General features: G+C 37.5%; 1 protein-coding gene across 3 annotated transcripts in view; it reads left to right on the top strand.

The window, feature by feature from the left end:
* mob2b (MOB kinase activator 2b) overlaps nt 1-20535 on the top strand; it is a 33861-nt gene extending 13326 nt beyond the window's left edge. The window contains exons 1-5 of one of the 3 annotated variants that reach the window (XM_056766465.1): nt 6332-6535; nt 15737-15897; nt 16908-17001; nt 17870-17994; nt 18896-20535. In XM_056766465.1, the coding sequence (XP_056622443.1) occupies nt 6459-6535; nt 15737-15897; nt 16908-17001; nt 17870-17994; nt 18896-19167 (729 nt within the window). In that variant the 5' untranslated portion in view covers nt 6332-6458 and the 3' untranslated portion in view covers nt 19168-20535. Of the gene's footprint in view, nt 1-6331; nt 6536-8861; nt 9094-15736; nt 15898-16907; nt 17002-17869; nt 17995-18895 lie in introns of those variants that run through there. The other 2 variants (XM_056766464.1, XM_056766466.1) reach the window with 2 other exon arrangements.
* The last annotated feature ends 66 nt before the right edge of the window (nt 20536-20601 follow it).

Raw genomic sequence — 20601 nt, 5'->3', positions numbered from 1 at the left:
CCCCCATAAACACTGCCTGCTCCTGTCTGGGCATGCTAAGACACATATGGTGTCCTCGCCCTGTTCAGGTTCAGCTTGTTTTGCTATTTAGGAATATATCCACACAGTCTCTTGTGCTTTTGGCTCGGCAACATGCCCTCAGCCACCTGCCAGAAAGGAAGAGAGATCATCGCTTATTGGCTGTTAATAGGGTTTGGAACGTCATTGGCTGATGGTGTTTCCCAAAACGTGTTTTACAGTTGGCTCGATTCGTACAGCTTCAAGCTATATAAAAGGCTTTCACGTCGGTGCAGGTTTCAGGGCTGTTGCTTTGCTTTTGGTCAATTACCTTGAATAATGACACAGCAGACAGCATCAAGTCCAGCATCCAATTGATCCAATCGATGAGACTAACAAAATAATTTAACAGTTGAGGCTTTCTCATATACAGTCATTTTTAAAGTAATAGTATAATGTATATTTAATAATTTAATGATGTAAAGTTAATGAGACCTTTTCAAGCAATATGTTACGTGACATGACTTGTGTATATTGTAAGCTTAATTCATATGTGAATATAATAGTCAGATATTGTTTTATGAGATTTTTATCTTTGGTCTTTTGCATTTTGAAATGGAGGCTCAAGTCAACCCCATTGTGAGATATTGTATTAATTTTGGCAGTATGCAGTGTTAAATCGAGCATATTGTGCACAATGCTCCAAAACAGAATAAGAGTATGCCCTTCCTAACAGATGTGTAGATGGATGAGGAAAACCATGAGATATTTTTTTGGGAGATAACTTTGCTGTGGAGCAGATGTACTTTGGGCCCTACCCAGCAGATGGCGCTCTAACATCGAGACAAAATCTTTGCCCTTTGGTTATTGAAACTCTTAAACACATTCTTCCATATGTTGGCTTAGTAGTTATCATTCTGTGAAAATAAGCGGAAATGGGCACTGGGTTTACTTGTCACAGGATGCGTATTTATTATATAGTTGTTCACATTTGTTTTTTATCTTCATTGTGGTAAGTAATTACAGTTCTTTTAAAAATGCATACTGCTTGTTCAAACAAGCCAAACTGTTGATAAAATGCTGCATCTTTTCCGCTGTGGCTTTGGAGTGGGCGCGTCATGATGGCAGGAAGTGGGTAAAACAGGGAGGGCTTACACTCTCCTCCCTGTGAGATTTTTGGGGTGCAATGAGTGCATTTAAAGATACACCAAATTTGTATTTTTTGTATATATGCATTTGATATAATCTGTATAATATTACAGAGCTATAAAATACTGATTTCATGGGGTTTGCCTTTTATTCTCAGAAAATCCTTACATTCTGATAAAATACTCTGCACACAGCCATGAAGATTCAAAACCTAGATCAGCATTTAGAGAATCATGATGCAAGAATGATGGGATTTTATATCAGGATGAAGGATGCTCCTCTGCTATGGAAATGAAGAGCCGCTAAGCATTCTGGGAGAATGACCACTGAAGCTCATTTGTCATATCTGAGTTCTGTCAGCATAAATTCAGAGAGGCGTCTTACTCTTTTGTGCAGTGTACAGCCATTGACCTCTCCAATGATGTCATCAAATTGGGCCAAGGTATTCTCAGCTGAAAAAAAAATGTGTATCCATTTGACAGATGCTTTTATCCAAGGCGACTTACATTGTAATGTACTATTTGTTTTTTTTTAAGTATTTGCAATCCCTGGGAACGAACCCATGACCTTGCCATTGCTAGTGCCATGTTCTAACTCTTTAGGCAGATGTTAATGTATAAAGCAGATTTAAACTTTGTTTTTTTTAAAGGGTCTATCACTGTTTCCACTGCAGTTATGAAGATTTACGTTAAAGCTTAGTAGTTTTCTAGTTTAAGCTTTTTTAATACTTGCCTGGTCAAAAGACATGCACACATATAATATGCCTCAAAAAGTATTGGTTGTTATTTTCTTTTAGAATTTAAAATGTTTAATCCCATTTTTTTTGGTGCAAAAAGTTTTTAGTGTTGTTGATGTGATGACGCGATCACTTTGCATCCAAAGTAGTACACCTCTTCAAAATCATATTTCTTCTGACTAAGTGGACCACAGAGTGTGCGCTCTATAGTCATATCGTCTCTGTTGTTTTCCAGGGTGTGTAATTCATTAACAAGGGTTTATTTTTGGTATCTGTGCCGTTATAAACTGAGAATGAGAGACGTGCTAGACGACACCCAAAGATTGCCTGATGGTTTGAAATCATATCATGTTTTGTCGAAAATAATCTACACCAAAGTTAAACCACATCCCTGAGCGATATTCAATTTAGTTTAATTTGCAGGGCTGCGGAGTTATCGAAGATTTTTCTTCCATTCAACCAATCAAATTTCCGCAGGTCAGTGCTCAGTTCTTGCACTTCCTTGCCAGTCAGTGTAGACGTCTTACCAGTGAGTGTTTGGGATGTGCTGATGCTAAAATTGGCCATGTTTAGTTTTATAGTGCAGTAAGTTGGTCTGGGTGGAGCTCTTTCAGAGCCCACACCTCTAAACCTCATCCTCTCCCTTTCACTTATGAGAACAAAGTGAGCTGTGTGTCCCATATTCAGAGCTCCTTTATAATAAGTATTAAAAAACCCAACACCTCCAGAAAAACCTTTTTGTACTTTCATGGATTTCTTTGAAAAGTTATTTTCTTTGAGTAAGATTGTTTGAAATTGACTGTGGCAATAGCTCAACACATACCAGACTGTAATATTTGTGGGGATGGATTTTAGTTTTTTTGATCACAAAGATCTGCAATTTTTTTTAGCTATAACCACATAGGTGTATGAGTCATATCAATACAGACGGTGAGATTAATGATATTAATTTGATTGTTTTTGTGAACTGAGATACAAGTGTGTGTATGCGTCTGTGATACGACTTGCCCCAGTGATTATTCAATGATATTCTGACTTGTTGTTTTAATTTTGTTACAATCTATGAAATAATTTGTTGTTTTCATGTAGCTTTATTGATACTTCGTGTTGTGGTCCTATTAAGTGATTAGGTTAGGTTTGGTTTTCATATAAAACAAAAACACTGTAAAACAGCCCAAAGAGTAACTACTGTAATATGGTATTGTACAGTATCTGTGCACTGTAATGCACAGTAAGAGAACATCCAACTACCTCCTGCATGGGTGTTGCTTTGCAGCTGTTGATAGACGTTGAAAGTACCTAGACAGTTGCATAACTTCCTGATGAGATCTCTCTGATGGACTGCCAGGAAACGGTAAAAAAAACTTTCCCTGGAAATTTTGATAAATTCTTCAGGTTGTAGCTCGCCTCTGCTTAACAGAATAATTCTCCAAAAATGAAACCGCGTAATTTATTAGCTTGCATGCCATCCTGGATCTAAACTTCCTTTCTTCGGCTGAACTTACCTTGATATTTATTACATTTTATCGATTTTGTGTTCTCGCAATAGCACAATTATCTTAATATTAGCTTTATATAAGTTTTCCGGGCCTAACACAGAGAATGTTAGAAAAAAACCTTTGTCAAGGTCTATCTGGTGCAATTATTTTATTTTATAAATGTATTTTTAGATATTTTGACCCATCTCTTACTAAAACTCACACCTATAAGCAACAGTTATGATTACAGGAAAAAGAAAATAGGATGCTTAAAGATCATTTGTCATTTTAAACATTGCATAAATATTGTACCGTGGACGTTATACCAAGGTATTGCCATGCAGTGAGATTTTGATACTGTTACATCCCTATTTAAAATAATATTAATTACTTTCATAATAATACTTATCAGAACTATTTATTCTATTTATAACATATATTATTAAATCCTAAACATATTTGTTTAACATTTTTAAATCGATTATAAATATTCTAGTGGTTTTATTTTGTTTAAACTTTTGTGTAGTGAAACAGGATGTTCTTCTGGACCAGTGTTAAACCAGCGTTGTTTTCTTCATCGGTCTATATGCTTTACATATTTAGGTCCAAAATGATGAAGCTGCAAAAGCACATAGATCATAGAAGTAATCCAAATGACTCCAGTGGTTTAGTAAATATCCTCTTAAAAAAAAACAATATGAAAGAAAGAAATATTTTGAGCTTATGGAAATTTAAACCAATACAGGCAGATCCGAACGCTAAATACAGATATGGTGACGGGTCGATAATTAGTAGAATTTTAATTCTCGCATGTCTCGTGACTAAACTAATGTGATGAAATGTGCAAGAACCAATGAGATTTCGAAGTTAAGATTAATTTCTGCCATTTTGGGTGTAGCCCAGTCATGTGTCCGATTTACATTCAAATGCAATGAATCAATCTCTAAATAAGATCGTAAACATATTTACTTGAAAATATATCTTCTTGCTTTTTGAAGACATTAAACCCCTATGGATTACTTTTGTGATGGATGGATGCACTTTTTAGATCTTTAAAAAAGGGGGCACTAGGTCATTTTAACTTAATTCCTGAAATATTAACATTTATACATTTGGCAGACGAGCGATTTACATTGCACTGTACTATACATTTGTTTCTGACTATGTGCAATCCCCTGATCGAACCCATGACCTTGGCTTTGCTAGCACCATGCTCTAACCACTGAGCCACAGGAAAGCTAAAGGGATATTCCTGAACAAGCTTATTAGTTGTGGTAGTGTTTGAGTACTCAAGCAAATTAAGAATTAGAAATGTGGTATCTGTGGAAATAAATTGAGTTGATTTTTATTTCATGCTCCTGAATAAAATACATTTTTACTAAAGTACATTGGTTTTTACCATGGCCACTGGGGAGTTTATACATTTTCAGTAGAACAGTACACATATTTTTGAAAGTATTGCTATATATATATAATATATATCCTTGATACACAGGTGCGCCATCCCATCACCTTAATCTGATCTAGTAAACCATCCCATTCCCAGACAGCATATAACACCCGTTTCATTAACAATAATATTTGAGGAAGGTGCTTGAGGCTTACCATCAAACAGAAAGGCTTGGCTTCGTCTTATTCATGCAGCACATAAACACAGGAAAGCTGTTCGTGTTCGTGCAAGAGTGTCGGGAAATTGCTCCGTGGGGCCCAAACAATGTATTGGCACATTCCTGCTGTTCTTTTTCTTGAGAAACAGGAAGTAGTGAAAGTACAGACCCTCAAAAGACAAACTCTAACCCCAAATATTCCCACAACAGTAAGGTACATGTTATATAATTGACAAAATATGTACTAGTCATTTTAGAACAATGTTACACAGGAATGTTTGCTAACGCTACAATGGGGTTCAACTGGTTCAAAGGTAAATGCATTGGGTCATGAACTTTGTAATAAATTGGTTGCAATTAAAGACTTATGGGAAATATATTAATATAGCCTCAAAACATTATAATCACTCTTTATTCATATTTTTTCACAGTTTAGAATAATAATAAAGCCATCAAAACTATGAAATATAAAAAATCTTTTGATTATGTTGTGACATAAAGCATCGAAGATATATGAACTCTTGTTATATTTTCACATTTTTAAAGTAGCCACACTTTGACTAGAATCGTATACTTTGCATCTTATCATCCAGGTCTCTCTACCTGGGAAGCTTTTTATACAGTACTGAAGGAATCTAGCTGGACGCTTATTGACGTTTTTTATTAAAATGTATTTTTCTAATAGAATAAATGAATATGTTGGCACAATTATATTTTTGTCTACAAAAGTGATTTCAAACATTAGAATGCTCACCTTCAGAATAATAGGTTTTTAAGATTTTTAAAATAGCAATGCCGAGGTCCAGGTTAAATCCCAGGGGATTGCATATAGTCAGAAACAAATGTATAATACAATTCTATTTAAGTCGCTTTGAATAAAAGAGAAACATTTTTTTGAAGTGATCCTAAACATTTAACCGGTAGAGTACGTAGAAATTGATAATAACAAAGATTATAAGCTGTTTCATATTAGCTATTGCATTACCTAATGGATCTTGTTGTGAAATAATTTGTTGCCATTGCCAAATATTCATTCATCTCCAGTCAAACCTCAGATTAAAGCAACTATGGTAAACCTTGCAGTTACATTTTCTCAGTTTTTTTTGTTTCTCCTTCAAGTCTTTTAAAAACTGCTGACCCTTAACAGAACTTCTGCGCACTTTATTGTTCCCCGGTTGGATATTGCTGTCCATCATGTTGCATGTTGGGCGGAGTCCCACTTTGACTCTTCATCATCTAGTCAAGGGCACGATAATCTACATGGTTTTTGGCCTACTCTAGACCTTCTTATCAGCTCCACCAGACGAGACGGGAACTTATCCAGAGACCACAGCAGTAAACTCTTTTACCCCCAGCGCTGTGTAGTTCTCAGAGAATGTGTTGCTGGTTTGACACTTGACAGACTGTGTTTATTTTTGACAAAGTTTTAAGAAACGTAGGGTGAGAAACCGGTTGTTCCGTGTTAGAGGAATGTTCTGAGGGCTATTCAACATGGCGGAGACAGAGGGAGATCCAGCGGTTGATTTACCTGATAATCCTCGTGGTCTCCTCTGGAACATCTTCCACAGGTACTTAGTTTTGTTCATGCATTGCGTAGGCATGTTTCCAAAGGAGAATTTGTCCTGCTGAAAAATTTGGATTCAGCGGGGTCCGCTCATTTAGACACTATGTTAACAATGCTTTAGATTTTTTGTATTTCTAGCTTTATTTTTGTTGTGTTTTTTTACAGGTTCCTCTTTTACTGTAAAATGAATAGTTCACTCATATTAAATAGGTTCCTCTATTTTCCATACGGTGAGAGTAAATGGTAGTTATGTTTTGGCAATGTGGAAGTGCCATAATTGTATGAATGGTTACATATAAGTGTTACAATACAAGTCATGCCATAACTTTGTGTTCAAAGTAAGACGAGTAACAAGCTAAATTTGCTCTGTTCTTCACACCATGCTTATGTTTTAATTGTTAGTTTTAGGGCTTGGCGGTAAAAAAATCACTTTCCACTTTCATATGAACAAGCTGCTTGAGCATTGTCTCGCATTCCCCTTTGTGCTTCAATAATGAGTTGGAATCACATGGGGATGATATACTACAGTTCCTTTAAATCTATTGCTCTAGTTGGCCCTGTCCTAATACAATGTTCTACTGCGTCAGAATTAAACATCCTTTTTGACAAAAAATATCCAATAAAGATATTTTTGGTGTACTAAAGGCAGGGAGTTATCTCAAATTCCTAAAGCATTAGAGATACTAAGAAAACATTTGGCCCATATGCCATCCATGCTTTTGCGTCACTGCTTTCGTAAGCAAGCTTTTCATTTTCTTTCACCTGTAGAGGCAATGAAAGAAACCTCTGTTTCGCTCCGGTCTACCTCCCCGCCCCTGATTTTTTTGGACCCTGAGTCTGTGAAGCCTCCAAGTCAGTGTTAGGCCCATCTACTCCCACCCGTCCTGTCCGTTTACACAGCCCCTCATTATTTTCATCACTCCTACGTACAACCTGACGTCCAGACCTCAATTTAGAAAGCACTTTTAGCAGTCTCTCTTCTGATTTTTTTCCAGCACTTATTTCACGCTGACCTTTTAAGGCTCATACAGTAATGATTGATGCCTTGTGCTGGTGTTTGGTAGAAGAACCAAACCCATGAAGTAATGGGGTTGGTGATAATGTAAAAGAACCCGTTGAGCCTTGTGACCTTTACTAATTTGTTCTGCGGAGACCTAAAAACAGGAGGATGTGTAGGTGCTGTGGTGGTTTTATATATATCCTCCGTGTTTATTTATTCACATTCTGATATATATATAACGTATATATATATATGAACTGAATTTCTAAATAGGGCTCATGCATGCAGCCTGTGAGTCTCCACCATGTGTTGTCTGTCTTGCTATGCTGTTAAGAGATGACGAAAATACTAGTCTTGAGGCCAGACCAATCCGTCCAGTGTCAGGTCTGAACATGCCTGCGAGCTTTAAAGGAAAATTAAAGTATGTTTTTCCAATGTACATGACTTTGTCATAACATAGAAAACTAATGTAATGGCATTGTCAAGTTATACATGGAGCTTATATGACCTCATAATAATTGATAGACATCAAGTCAATCACACAATCTCGGATAGGTCACTGAAAACTAACAAACACATATTTGTTATCAGGAGAAGTGTTCATCAGAACCCACTATCTGTTAAACATAGACAGTATTATTTCTAGCCCTGTGAGGATCTTGGTTTATTGAGTGAAAATGTTTGGAAGGTTTTTCATCTAGTTAATCCAAATGTATTCTCAGAGTTTTAGGTTATTATTTAAATATCTTTTTTGTATATTTTTTTAACTCGCCTCTCTGTATGAACATATCCATAGACGCTGACATGGGGTTAAAAAATATATGAAATAGCTGATGGACATCATGCAATATTTGTCCCTTTAATTTTTCATATTGTACGTCGTCTTGTAAAGGAAAACATTGATTGATTTAAAATGCTGAAAAGGCAATAAAGACTCATAATGCATTTAGATAAAACTTGTTGACAAAGTTTATGTTACATAATAGACAATACATAATAAAATGAATGTAATGTCACTTTAAAATGTTAATGTTTTTGCTTTGGAGAAAAGCTATTGATCAGACACTAAAATGCATACCTTAAAAAGTTAGTTAGTTTTAAAAAAAGTATACACAAAATATTACTTAGAGCATTAAAAGTCTGTTCCACTGTGTAAGTGTCAACTGTGAGACTGTTTTAGGGCGAAATGCAAGTATGCTATACACAATTGAATCATCATCTCCATGTGACTCGGACTGTACACTGGAGATGTGCGTTTTTTCACATTCCTAATGTTTCTCCTCGGCCCCGCCCACCCGCTCTCCCATTGGCTGGAAGTTGGGCTGAGAGAGAAACACAGCAGCGCGACTGTTTTGCGTGCAGCACTTCAGCAGAATCTGAATTCAGTTTATCAGAACCGATGACCGCGTTCACGGACGGGTCCTTCACCACCGTTGACACCGGGAGTTTGACAACATGGTCGGAGATCACTGCATAAGCGGCGAGAGCGCGATCTCACCGAGGTCCCCTAAAAGCGGTCTGAGCTGTAAAATGGTGCTTCAGGCGGTCGGGAAAGTTTTGAGGTAACTGTCTGCTGCAATGATTTTTTGCTCAAGTCTTCCACAGTGCGTGACGCGTGCGTCAGACGCGAGTCTAAATTTGCCAGAGGAATGTGCACGAGCCCGTTGACGGAACGGAAAGTTTCCACCAATGTTTAACTTAATTGCTGCATGCGCGCTTCAGTGTACGTCAGTGTGCGCGTTCAAAGCTGTGATTATATCTCCTCGTGCGATGTCCTTCTAGAGGAATTGTTGCGGTAAATAACAGTGTTATTCTTGTACAGGTGGTCCTTCACTGGGGTAGCAGGCCGTGTGTCAAAACCTCGTGGGCTGCCCAAGTAACCTAGACAGCATTTGTGATGCATGATTTGAGAAATCTCTTATAAGAATCGTGCAAATCTGACACGTTGTACAATACAGATAACATGAGAAACCTAATGTAAAATCATGAATTGCCCTTTTAAATTTTGCGTCATGAATTTTAAAACGTAGCTTTGCGTTGCTGACGTCACGTCCCCTAACTCTACAGTGTTCAGTCTTGTCCCAATGTATTTTGTGCACGCACAGAATGTCAAGGTTGTGTTTTTAAATGTGTGTTCTTTACGTTTTTACAGAGGGAGTGTGTTTGTGATTTAAAGCTCTCTGGAGGTTATAGAGGCTACTGTGAGGTTTTGGTTCAACTGTATTACTGTGTCGGTTTATTACATGTTTATTAATATTCATGGACACAGTGGATCGAGATTGAGAAGATAGTCTGTGGCCTCAGGTAAACTGTAAAGTCAGCTACTAGAGGAACAAAGCTCTTCCTTTCCTATCAGTTAATCATTTAACAAGGTTGTGCTGGCCCATGTACAAATGTATGCCAATGCATGTTATGGGGAAGTTGTAACAACCCATCAATTATCTCAGTAGCGTTTTTCTCGTGATATGATGGGATCCCTTCATAAAGTATACATAATCGGTTAAATTCATTTTATTTTATTATTAAAAACATTCCCAACAGTCTTTCACAGACACTTGATAACGGCAGGGATTATCAAGTACCCGATAAATGCCATTAATTCTTCCCCAGCTCTTGCAGTCCATTTATTTTAAGTGAAAATGTGATGTGAGTGAGTGTGTGTGTACAGACACCCTGGAATGCAATTCTAGACTCCTTTCATACACGCGTGTGTGTAATCTGTATGTATCAACATTGCAGACTTTAAATAAGTCTGTTTCTTTAATCTACTAGACATTCATTGCACCTGTACAGGTGAATTAAAATGCAATTTTCCTTAACAGTAGGACAGGTATGAGCTGCAAGTTGTCCATCTAATCTTGGTCTCCATAAACAGTCTTGGTTTTTCTTACTGGCTGTGTGTTCCCACAGACTGTGGCTTTGCAGAGAAAGGGATAATTTCTTGTTTCTAAAATAGTAATTTAAATGGCAGTTTCAATGCCATGAAGCATTGGTGGCTGGTCAGCCAGTCTTCAGTCTGCCTCACAAAATAGTGTTTCTGTAGCTTGCATGCTAAACTCGGTCTCTTAGATTTATTAATATGTCGGGATCGCCTCCTTAAGCAAAATATGTAAAGACTCGCAAATGTTAAACTGTTTGACTGTTAAGGCGTCTGACAGAGCAAAAGGATGGCTTACTAAGTAAACCCAGCTGACAGTTAGCAAAGCAATCCTTAAAATATCTTGCTTTTTGTATGTATATATTGTAAATTTAGCCAAAGTGTTAGGTATGTTAAGTGTATTTTTTTATCATTAATTCAGCTTTCTGTATTCGCACCCTTTCTGTCAGGATATTAATGTGTTTGCATTTTCTACTTTGTTTTGAAATTTAAAGGTCAGCTCATGCGTAGCATGCTACTATTTCTGAATAGCTAAAATAGTTCACATTCTGTCGTAGAGGTGGTTCAGGTGTATGCAGTATAATTTAAATAACACGCACACACACACACAAATGCTTGTCAACATATAAACATCAACATTTTATGTGTTAGCGTTTAGAGGGTTGAAATATTTTACATAATGTTATATCATAATGCATATACAAGCTTCGGAATGAGTTTTATCTTCAACTTGAAATAAAAAAGTACGAAAAAGCGCCAGCAATGGCGGTGGAATGTCTTTGAACATGTCTGGCCCTAAAATGCACAAGGTATGTCCATCCCATAATTCACAAGGTATGTCCATTCTACTTTTTTGCCAAACAACATTCGTGGAGATAAAAAAAATTATACCATAAAAAAGTGATTTCAAGAGTTAAATGTTTGAGGGTTTTTTTTTGGGGGGGGGGGAGTTAGTTTGGGGATTTTGTAGTATCCACTGAGGAACAAGCTGCAATCTACATTTTTCTTTTGGCAGTCTGTACTTCATTTTAGATAGTGATCAGAAAGGAAGTAGACTGCAGCTATTAAGCATGTACATTGCATCATTTCACCTTCCTAAAACCCACTGGCATGGCTTAGACTATTCTGAGGAAAAGAAAACATCTGTGCCAGTATCTTCATGGTCTGACGTTCTCCACCCTCTTTTATTAACCATAAATGGTGTACAATGCCGCCAGGTCAGTAATCAGACCACAGTAATCAGATACGGTGGTTGAATTGGGCTGTGGAGTCATGGATGCTGTGCAATAACTGCATCTTCATCCATGATTAAAATTCGCTCCACATACTAGCACTTGTGGTTGTACTGCTCTCGGCCTGCTGTGTGGTATTAAACCATCAGAGGGTTGATTGTATTACACTGTATTGTGTTCCTTGGTTCTCTATATTTCTTGTAGGAAAGTGACTTTATATTTGCTAGACCAAATGCTTCGAAGGATTTGTATAAGCAGTAGGAAAGGCTTTAAGGGATACTTCACCCAAAAATGAAAATTCTGTCTTCATTTACTCACCTTTGATTTTTTGGAAAGATATTTGGAATAATGCTTATTACCAGACAGATTTTGCCCCACATTGACTACTATAGTAGGAAAAAATACAATGGTAGTTAAAAGTGCCCCAGAACTGTTTGCTGTCCTAAAATCTTCAAAATGTCTTCTTTCTTGTTCAAGAGAACAAAATTTTCTTTTTTCCTACTATGGGAGTCAATGGGGCGCTCATCAGAACTAAGAAATTTATACAGATTTGGATCAACTCGAAGGTGAGTAAATGAGGACAGAATTTTCATTTTTGGGTTAAGTATCCCTTTAAGAGGCATGTCTGTTTCTGGTGAAGCTGGAATCTTCTGACATTAAACCAGGCTCTTTCAGGAATGTTGAGTACTGGAAAAAAACTGAAAACCTCTCAACAGTACATGATATGAATTCAGGAAATTAAACATATTGTGAAGAATCTATAGTACAGATGAACTGTGTAACTTTAGGATTAGACTTTTGTTGAAAATGTGTCACTAATTATCTACTAATTGCTTATTGTGCTTTCCTGTTCAGTGGAATCACTCTTCTTTTTTAATTCTGAGGAGAAAGTGAAACTTCGATCTATGAGTCTCTGTGCACACTAGTGTGTTTTCATTTAAAAACTGAGTTTTCGTTTTCAAAACGCTCCTCGTCCACACTGAATCGTCTGAATAGGCTTACATCCATGTAATGTGCTTGAGTTAAACCTAAGACATGTCAGCATTTGTCATTTCTGTCAGGCATTTATTTACTTTATGCCTTATTATGTTGCGTCAATATGGAGCAAAGACACAGTTTTTTTAAATAGACAGACAATGAGGTAACTTGATGTTGCTGGAGGTAATAAAGAACATCAAGCTACAAAAGTGAAACTTAACTGGCGCTCCTCTGCCAAATAATAACTGCGAGTAATTAAATATTCCCTCTTGTAAAATGCAATCTAAAATATGCATGAACTGACATTAATGCTATCAAACAGGAGAGAAGCCGAAACAACTGCATCGCATGATGAAAACGTGCCAGCGGTTTTAAACTCCTGCATTTTCTGCATCCGTACTACAACGCGAAAACGGCGTTTTCAAATGTATCCACTAAGGAGTTAATTTTCAAAGACAAATACGCTGTCTCATTGTGGACAAAAGGCAAAAACGTTGGGAAAAAGATTTGTTTTCAGACAAAATCGCATAAATGTGGAATGGATAGAGCCTGAATGCTTGTCTGCTCTAGAATCTGCTCCAGATAAGCAAATCAAACTGTAATTAACTCATAATGCTGTGAGAGGGCCAAACACAAGGCCGTGTGGTGCTGTTTGCTAGGGATGTCCCGATCACGTTTTTTTGATCCGAGTGATTTAATTTTGAGTATCAGGCAATTTTCCTAGTGCTAGGTGCACGCTCCAGGTATATTAAAGTTGTTAAATTGCTATTTAACAGTTCAGTTTAATCCTGCATTATACTATAAAATATTGCTCAACATATTGAAGCAAACATGAATGACAGTATTTTTTGTTCAATTTATTCAAATAGCAGGACTGGAATAAACATTAAAACATTATGATTCTCGACATCCCAACTGTTTGCAGTTTCTCATGTCATTTTGGATTTAAAGTTTTTAAATAGTTGCTACTGTCCTCTCTTTCACTTCTCTTTATTGGGTAGTATGAGGGGGTGGTTGTGGTGTTTGCCGATAGGCAATGGTAGTGCTTTATTTCAGCATTAATTCAAATAATATGTAGTGTATATTCTTCACAGTTCTTCTGTAACTGTAGGGGTGCATGGTTTGAGTGTGTATTCTGAAGACAATTTTGCAACAAACTGAAACCTTATATCAAACAGACTGTGCGTTATGTACCATGTCAATATGCAACACTCCATTTAACACATTTTAGTTTCCTTTCCTAAAAAGCAGTTTTCAGACTACACTTCTTGGCTTTAATGCCATGGCTTTCCAGGAATTGGGATCAGTCTGTTCTAAAGGTCTCAAAAGGGGAACTAAACTAACGACATTCAAGGGAAGTGTCTTTGTGTAGACTGTATGCATTTGTGTAAGCTACTCTTGATAAAGACAGTCTCTCTAAATATTATACCCATCTTCTCCTTTACTCCATATCTGACCTCTGAACCTGCAATCGGAATGGAGCAACTTGTGTAAGCAGTGAAGTGATTTCGTAAAACACTTGCACAGAAACGTTCTCCTCCACCATTATCACAGACACAACTGTGTGAGGAGAACTTGGCATGAGCCAGCGACTTGCGGCTCTTAGCGCTAGGTTTTTGGAAGGGTTGGTGACGGTGGTAGTTAGTGGGAAGCGTGGCTAAAAGGCTCAATGGTAGGGTCCTGTGTGTTTTGCAGCATTGGCCTCCGGCAGAGGTTTTGGGACCAGCCTCTTTGGCATTGGAGCGACAAGGCCAGGCTCTGTGCGGAGAGGATAAACTGGCCGAGGGCCCCAGAGTTAAACATCATGGGAGCAGCTGGCTAAAGAGCACGGCCAGTCTTTTCAGAAGCAAACAGACCCAGCTTTATTTTCTCTTGCAGTTATTGGATGGGTGTGTGGTGGAATTAAAATCAACAAACTAAACTTTTTTGTACCAAAGGAAAATATTGTTCATTGCAAAGCTGATATCAGAGAAAGTCCTAAAATAGTTGGGGTTAACAGTGCTCCCTTAAACAATAAACGTCTCACACATTGTCACAGAAATCGTCATGTTTTTTGAAGGTAGCATTAGGTAACTGCTGGCTTAAAGATCTGGTTTTCCAGTAAAACAGCTTTTGTACTTTCTAGCTGCGAGACTATTGGACTGTTACATGTATTACTTCCCCCTCCAGAGCGTTGGCTTCAGTGGAGCGTTTGATGTTGGGAGCGGGTGTGGTGCAGACGACTGGAAATGGGCGGTGGGCCTACTGGTAATATAACCCGCCTGTGCTAAAAATAAACGTGGAAGGAAAAGCCTGGATGTCTGTGGTCTGCTCGGCTAATTACAGGGCAAGTGTGTAGACCTGCAGTGGAAAAATGGATGTGTGCAGAATGAGAGTTTGTTGCAAGTTAGTCAGCAACAAGAGGTGTTCGCATGTGGTTACGTCACCAAGTTACTTGTACTAGCATTTAAAACTTTGATTTAAAGCTGCAATCTGTAACTTGCCTCTCTATCGCCATCTCTGTTTGAAACATGAAAGTGCAGGTTAAAATTGAGCTTGTGATCTTTATGATTAAGTTATGCATTGTTTACCATTTCGCATCATCACCATGCAAATAAAATCAAAGGTATCAGAGGACAGTTTTAAATGGGTGAAACAGAGGAAAGTTCTAACTATTTTAAAACTATAAAACCAAAATGATTTGAGAAATAGCAAATAGAACCACACGGCCCTGTACTGGGGCCCCTCAAAGCATTATTACCTAATTACAGTTCGATTTGTTTATCTAGAGAGCAGTTTTTACCTCTATTAAAGATTGTAATATTTACAAGTTAGTTCGTGTTTTTTATACTTGCTGATTTTTAAATTAAGTAATGCATTGTTTTAACATTTTTGCATCATCACACTACAATAAAATCAAAGGTGTCTACAATGCAATCTTTATATATTAAAGTGATTTAATACGTAAATATACGTAGCAGGGTTTTTAGTGCTACCTAGCCCTCCAACCTGGTACGATGTATGGGAGCTTGTCCACTAACATTTAGAGTTGCACCTTTTCCAATTATTTGCTTTGATGACACTTCCCAACTGTGCAGTATTGCTAATCTTTGTTTTCTTGTGTTCTTTCTGAAACAGGAAGGGCAAGGGGAAGCCCAATGGAAAGAAGCCACTTACAGAAGAGAAAAAGCATTATCTGGATGCAGAGTACACCAAAGTAAGAGTCGTCGATTTTGACCTCAAGGAGCTGGTGGTGTTACCGAGAGAGATCGACCTGAACGAATGGCTCGCCTGCAACAGTATGTGTCTCGGGTTCTCATCCTGGTTTACTTTAATTAAATTAAGAATGAGACTGTATGAAATAAAATTTGGTGTTTGTAATCTGTGCTCTTTGATAGCAAATGACATCTTTGTGCATTAGAAGCATATGATAATTATACACAACTAATACCTCTTAGCTAATTCTAAAAATCAAAACGACCAGGAGTTGTAATCCGTGCAAATTAATCAAAATCTATTTTTACCAAAGGGCTAAATGGAAATGTAGAGAGATGGAAACTAACTTTCCAAGTCTTTTATTAAGATGCTTTGTGGATATGTTATTTTGTGGGAGGTTTGCTGTTAGTCTCGGAAAAGCGGTCTGGTTGTTTTGGTCTTGTTGTGTCTAGTTTTGGGCGGTGTTTTGAAAACATCCTTTCGTTCCTTCATAGAGAATGCATGACATGACCTTAAAGTTATGTAATTGTGGAATGAAATGGGTTTAAAATAACATTCATGCACAAATCCACACATCAGACCATTGTTTGCATTTCTCCCAGTTTTATCTTGAAAGAAAGCACATGTGAGAAGCTGTAAAATACCAGTTAATTTGGAAAATTTTATTACTCTTGCAAATGCCCTAAACACCTATTTAACTAAATTGCTGTTTTTTATGTATAATTGAAACTGTTCATGAATCTGAATCCAGTTCACTTTACAGCTTTATCTTTATTGTGTTCCCTTTGATGAAACGTTATTTTATATAGCCGGGGAGGTTGCTTACATTTTGTTGCATCATTCTTTTATTCAGCATTCATTTATTCGCTTTAAAACAGCATTTCGGACTCAATATTTGTAGATATTAATTCTTTATGGTTTCACGGATGACTGACATCCGCACACATTCTGTCGGTTGTTTTTAAGAGTAAACGGTTTCCAATGCTTTGGAAAATAACAATTATTCATTAGTCATTTTGTTGAATGTATATCACTCTTCGACGATTACCAAAAAACGTCTTTTTATATCTTTCTCATCTTCGATTCTCTCCAGCCACGACTTTCTTCAATCTCATCAACCTACAGTACAGCACAATCTCAGAGTTCTGCACGGGCGAAACGTGTCCTGCCATGACGGCGTGCAATACGTAAGTAGCACGGATGTGCGATCTTTTATTCATCCTGGCTCTGTGATCCATTATTAAGCCTGTAGAGAGATGCAGAGCGGCAACTCGACACTGTCCTTTGACAGGTGACTCTCAGGGGTCTCGTCCGAAGGCTGAGGTCACAGACCGCAGCCGTGTTTGACCTCAGGAAGATGAGGCGAGAGGTGTTGTTTTTTCTGTGGATGAGGGAAGCGGGAGTATTAATACTATAAATCTTGTGATGGCTGATTTCACAACCACATGGTCCTGCAAATGAAAGTAAAAGTTTACTCCAAGTCTCATCATTATGAAGATGGCTTGCAAATTTGTTTGATAGAGGTGGAAAAGAGAATTTATATGAATTTTTATTTTTCAAATATTATTAGTATCACGTGGCTATAAAAGGCTGTTGTGATGATTTGGTTTATGATGAGGGTCACAGTGGATGTTCTCAAGATCTGAGTCACCTGTTGACTGGTGGGAAAAGACACAAGCACTGTCTATAGATAGTAAATAGCTGTAAACGTATGATAAATATCTTGCTTCAGGCTGACGGTTTGGTTAATGAACAACCACAGAGCTGAACGCATGTCGGACAAGTGCTGTGCACTCATTTTGACACTCGGATGTTGAACTCTCCACCAATCACCTGCTATTTAACATGTCACGTCTGCAGCTTATATTTGCATTGGGAAAATAACCAGGGTTCAAATAAAATGATATTCTTGTATCTAGATATGTCTTCTTCATTTTAAATTTGTAATGAAACTCTTGACCTTTCGTTCACGTGAAAGTTTAATACTTTAGAACTTGCTAAGGGTGAGCAGATTAAATTGAGGCTTTCTACTAATAATTTCTTTATCTTCCTCAGGATATACTACTGGTATGATGAAAAAGGGAAGAAGACGAAATGCACAGCACCGCAGTATGTGGACTTTGTCATGAGCTCAGTTCAGAAGCTTGTGACGGATGAGGACATCTTTCCCACAAAATATGGTGAGTCTTTAATACCACCTAGTGGAGGAATATGTGAACTACATTAATGAAAGAAGTTTGTTGTATATAACAATTATGCTAGTTTAACATAATATGTTTAGAATATGTGTGTTATAAATATACATTGTTTTGGTTATTTAGGCAAGTTGACAGCCATACAGTAAATCAGTGATAAACAGCCTGGACTGGGCTAGCAGGTGCACAAGACACAGACATATGTTTAGGAAATCCAAATAGTTTATTAAACCAGAAACATTTCTGTCTTGCAACCTTCCTCTAGTTCCTACGGGCATTAAAAAAACTTTCCAGCCATAGATTTTTTTTGTTGTTAATAATGTTAATGTTAAATAAATTTTTCAAATTTATCAAAAATCCTTGATGTATTATTATAATGTATTATAAACATATTTTACAAACATATATAATAATAAAACATTATATATAGTTATTACATTATATTGTAATATTAATTATATAATGTTATCTTTATATAATAAATACATTTTATGAAATATTACATATTTCAGTTGTGTTTGGAGGCCGAAAAATGACTTGAGTATAAACAAATGAATGAATAAAACATTCATAAATAAATAAATGAATCAAACATAAATAGATATATAAATGCAGAAACAAATAAATAAATACATTTATTTATTATAATCAAATGTTTTTATTTTTGTCTATGTCTGTATGTGAAAAATATGTTTCCAATGGCTGTATGTGCCTAAATGGCAACATAGAAAAAGCAAAAATTGCTGTTTTGCAAAGTGATCATTAGCCACATTAAAAATGTATTTTGTGAGACCATTTTTCTTTGTAAACAAATACACAGTATAAGACCGATGAATATCCATTGTGCATCACTTCACCATTCTCTCTTGTCTGCTTCCCCGTGCAGGTAAAGAATTCCCCAACACTTTCGACTCACTGGTGAAAAAAATTTGCAGGTATCTCTTCCACGTGCTGGGCCACATCTACTGGTCCCACAACAAGGAAACGGTGGCGATGGACCTGCACGGACATCTGAACACACTGTACACACATTTCATGGTTTTTATAAGGGAATTCAATCTGATGGACCCCAAGGAGACGTCCATAATGGACGACCTGACGGAGGCCCTCTGCACCCCACTTCCCCCTCAGCCACAGAACCACGTGACCGAGAGATGAGACCCAGGGTCACGCTCTCTGCACCTGCCAAGCCGGGGTTCACCCTTGCCCCTGACAGGGAGGTGAGAAGGACTACACCAGTCACAATGCTGCTGGGACTCATAGACCTTCCACCCTTCCAGAACATTGTTCTCTTTAGGACCCAGTAAGGAGTGGTCAGCCAGGCCTGCAGAGGGCAGCACTAGCTGTTTCTGCCGGATCTGTGAGCCTAACCCTTTAACAAAGAACATCACGATTATTTTCTTTCTAGCCTCTTTGATTTCGTTTCACAAGTGGTTTCGTGCAGCGAAAGAAAGCCGCTTCGTGGTTTATTTTGCGTCTTCCCACATGTTCAGCCCCGTAGGACAATAAGTACCTTTTAAGAGCGTTTGTTGTTAGTGTAACACAAAGATGCTAGATCTATCGTAATATAGCAGCACTTTTCCCCTCTTGGTTCTTATAAGGGTGAGATGTTGGCCTGGTTCTTCAGAGCCTAGTGTATGATATAAAGGTTTCTCTTTTTTATTTTATAGGGTAAAAGGGGTGTGTGTGTGTCTGCGTGCGTGTGTGTGTGTTAAAGGCTTTTGCACTCAGGAACTGAGAGAGCTGTCAATGCTACCTGCTTACCCATAAGCCTCTCAGTGTCACTTTACTCATCCTTAAACAATCCCATCAGCCCATTGGCCCACATCCGTATACTTACGGCATAGACTTCTGTTGCGTATTAGCATGTTAACCACTGGAGATGGTCGTAGGTCGCTCTCAGACAAAAATAGCCCGTCATTTTGATTCTACCTAGGGTGCACGGTGGCTTCACGGCCTGGGTTCATGTGTTTTCTTTCGAGTGACAAAGACATTTGTGTTGTCTGCTGAAGCATTTTTTGAATGGAAACCCTGCTACTCAGGCGCGGGAAGCCATGTGTCCCGTTGAAAAGTCCAAACGCTTTGACATTTCGAGGAGTAAAGTGTCTTGGGTGCAGTAGAATGCAGGAGAACATGGGCTTGTAATCATGTCTAGACTTATTTTGAAAAGACAATTTCTGAATGGAAAAGAATGTAAACTTAGTCTCTGTGTTATTGATGGCAAAGATTATTATGTAGGAGTGACTGAGAGAGCGAGACGAAGCGTGCAAGACAGAGCAAAAGATGTTTTAGTTCACCCTTCATCACTGTTAAGAGAGAGTAATGCCAGGATGACCTCTTTGTGAGAAGATTGGACCTTCTTACCTTTTAATTTATTTCTCTTGTTTTCCATTTTGGTTTTAGTTGACGTTTTCAGGGCTCCTCAGTTCTGGCTTTTGTTTTATGTATTTTAATAATACTTAAGTTAAAAGCGATTTAATATTTTAAGCTCTGCAAATTATAACCTAATAAAATATTTAAAAGTCACAAAAAGGTCTTGTTTGTGGATTTTTTGTTTTTTTTATATGAATAGAATATATTATATCAATGTCA

The sequence above is a fragment of the Triplophysa dalaica genome, chromosome 14, assembly GCF_015846415.1.
Source record: "Triplophysa dalaica isolate WHDGS20190420 chromosome 14, ASM1584641v1, whole genome shotgun sequence".
In the NCBI taxonomy this organism is placed as follows: domain Eukaryota; kingdom Metazoa; phylum Chordata; class Actinopteri; order Cypriniformes; family Nemacheilidae; genus Triplophysa; species Triplophysa dalaica.
Note: the sequence above shows the minus strand (reverse complement) of the source record. Positions and strands in the feature narration are given on the sequence as shown.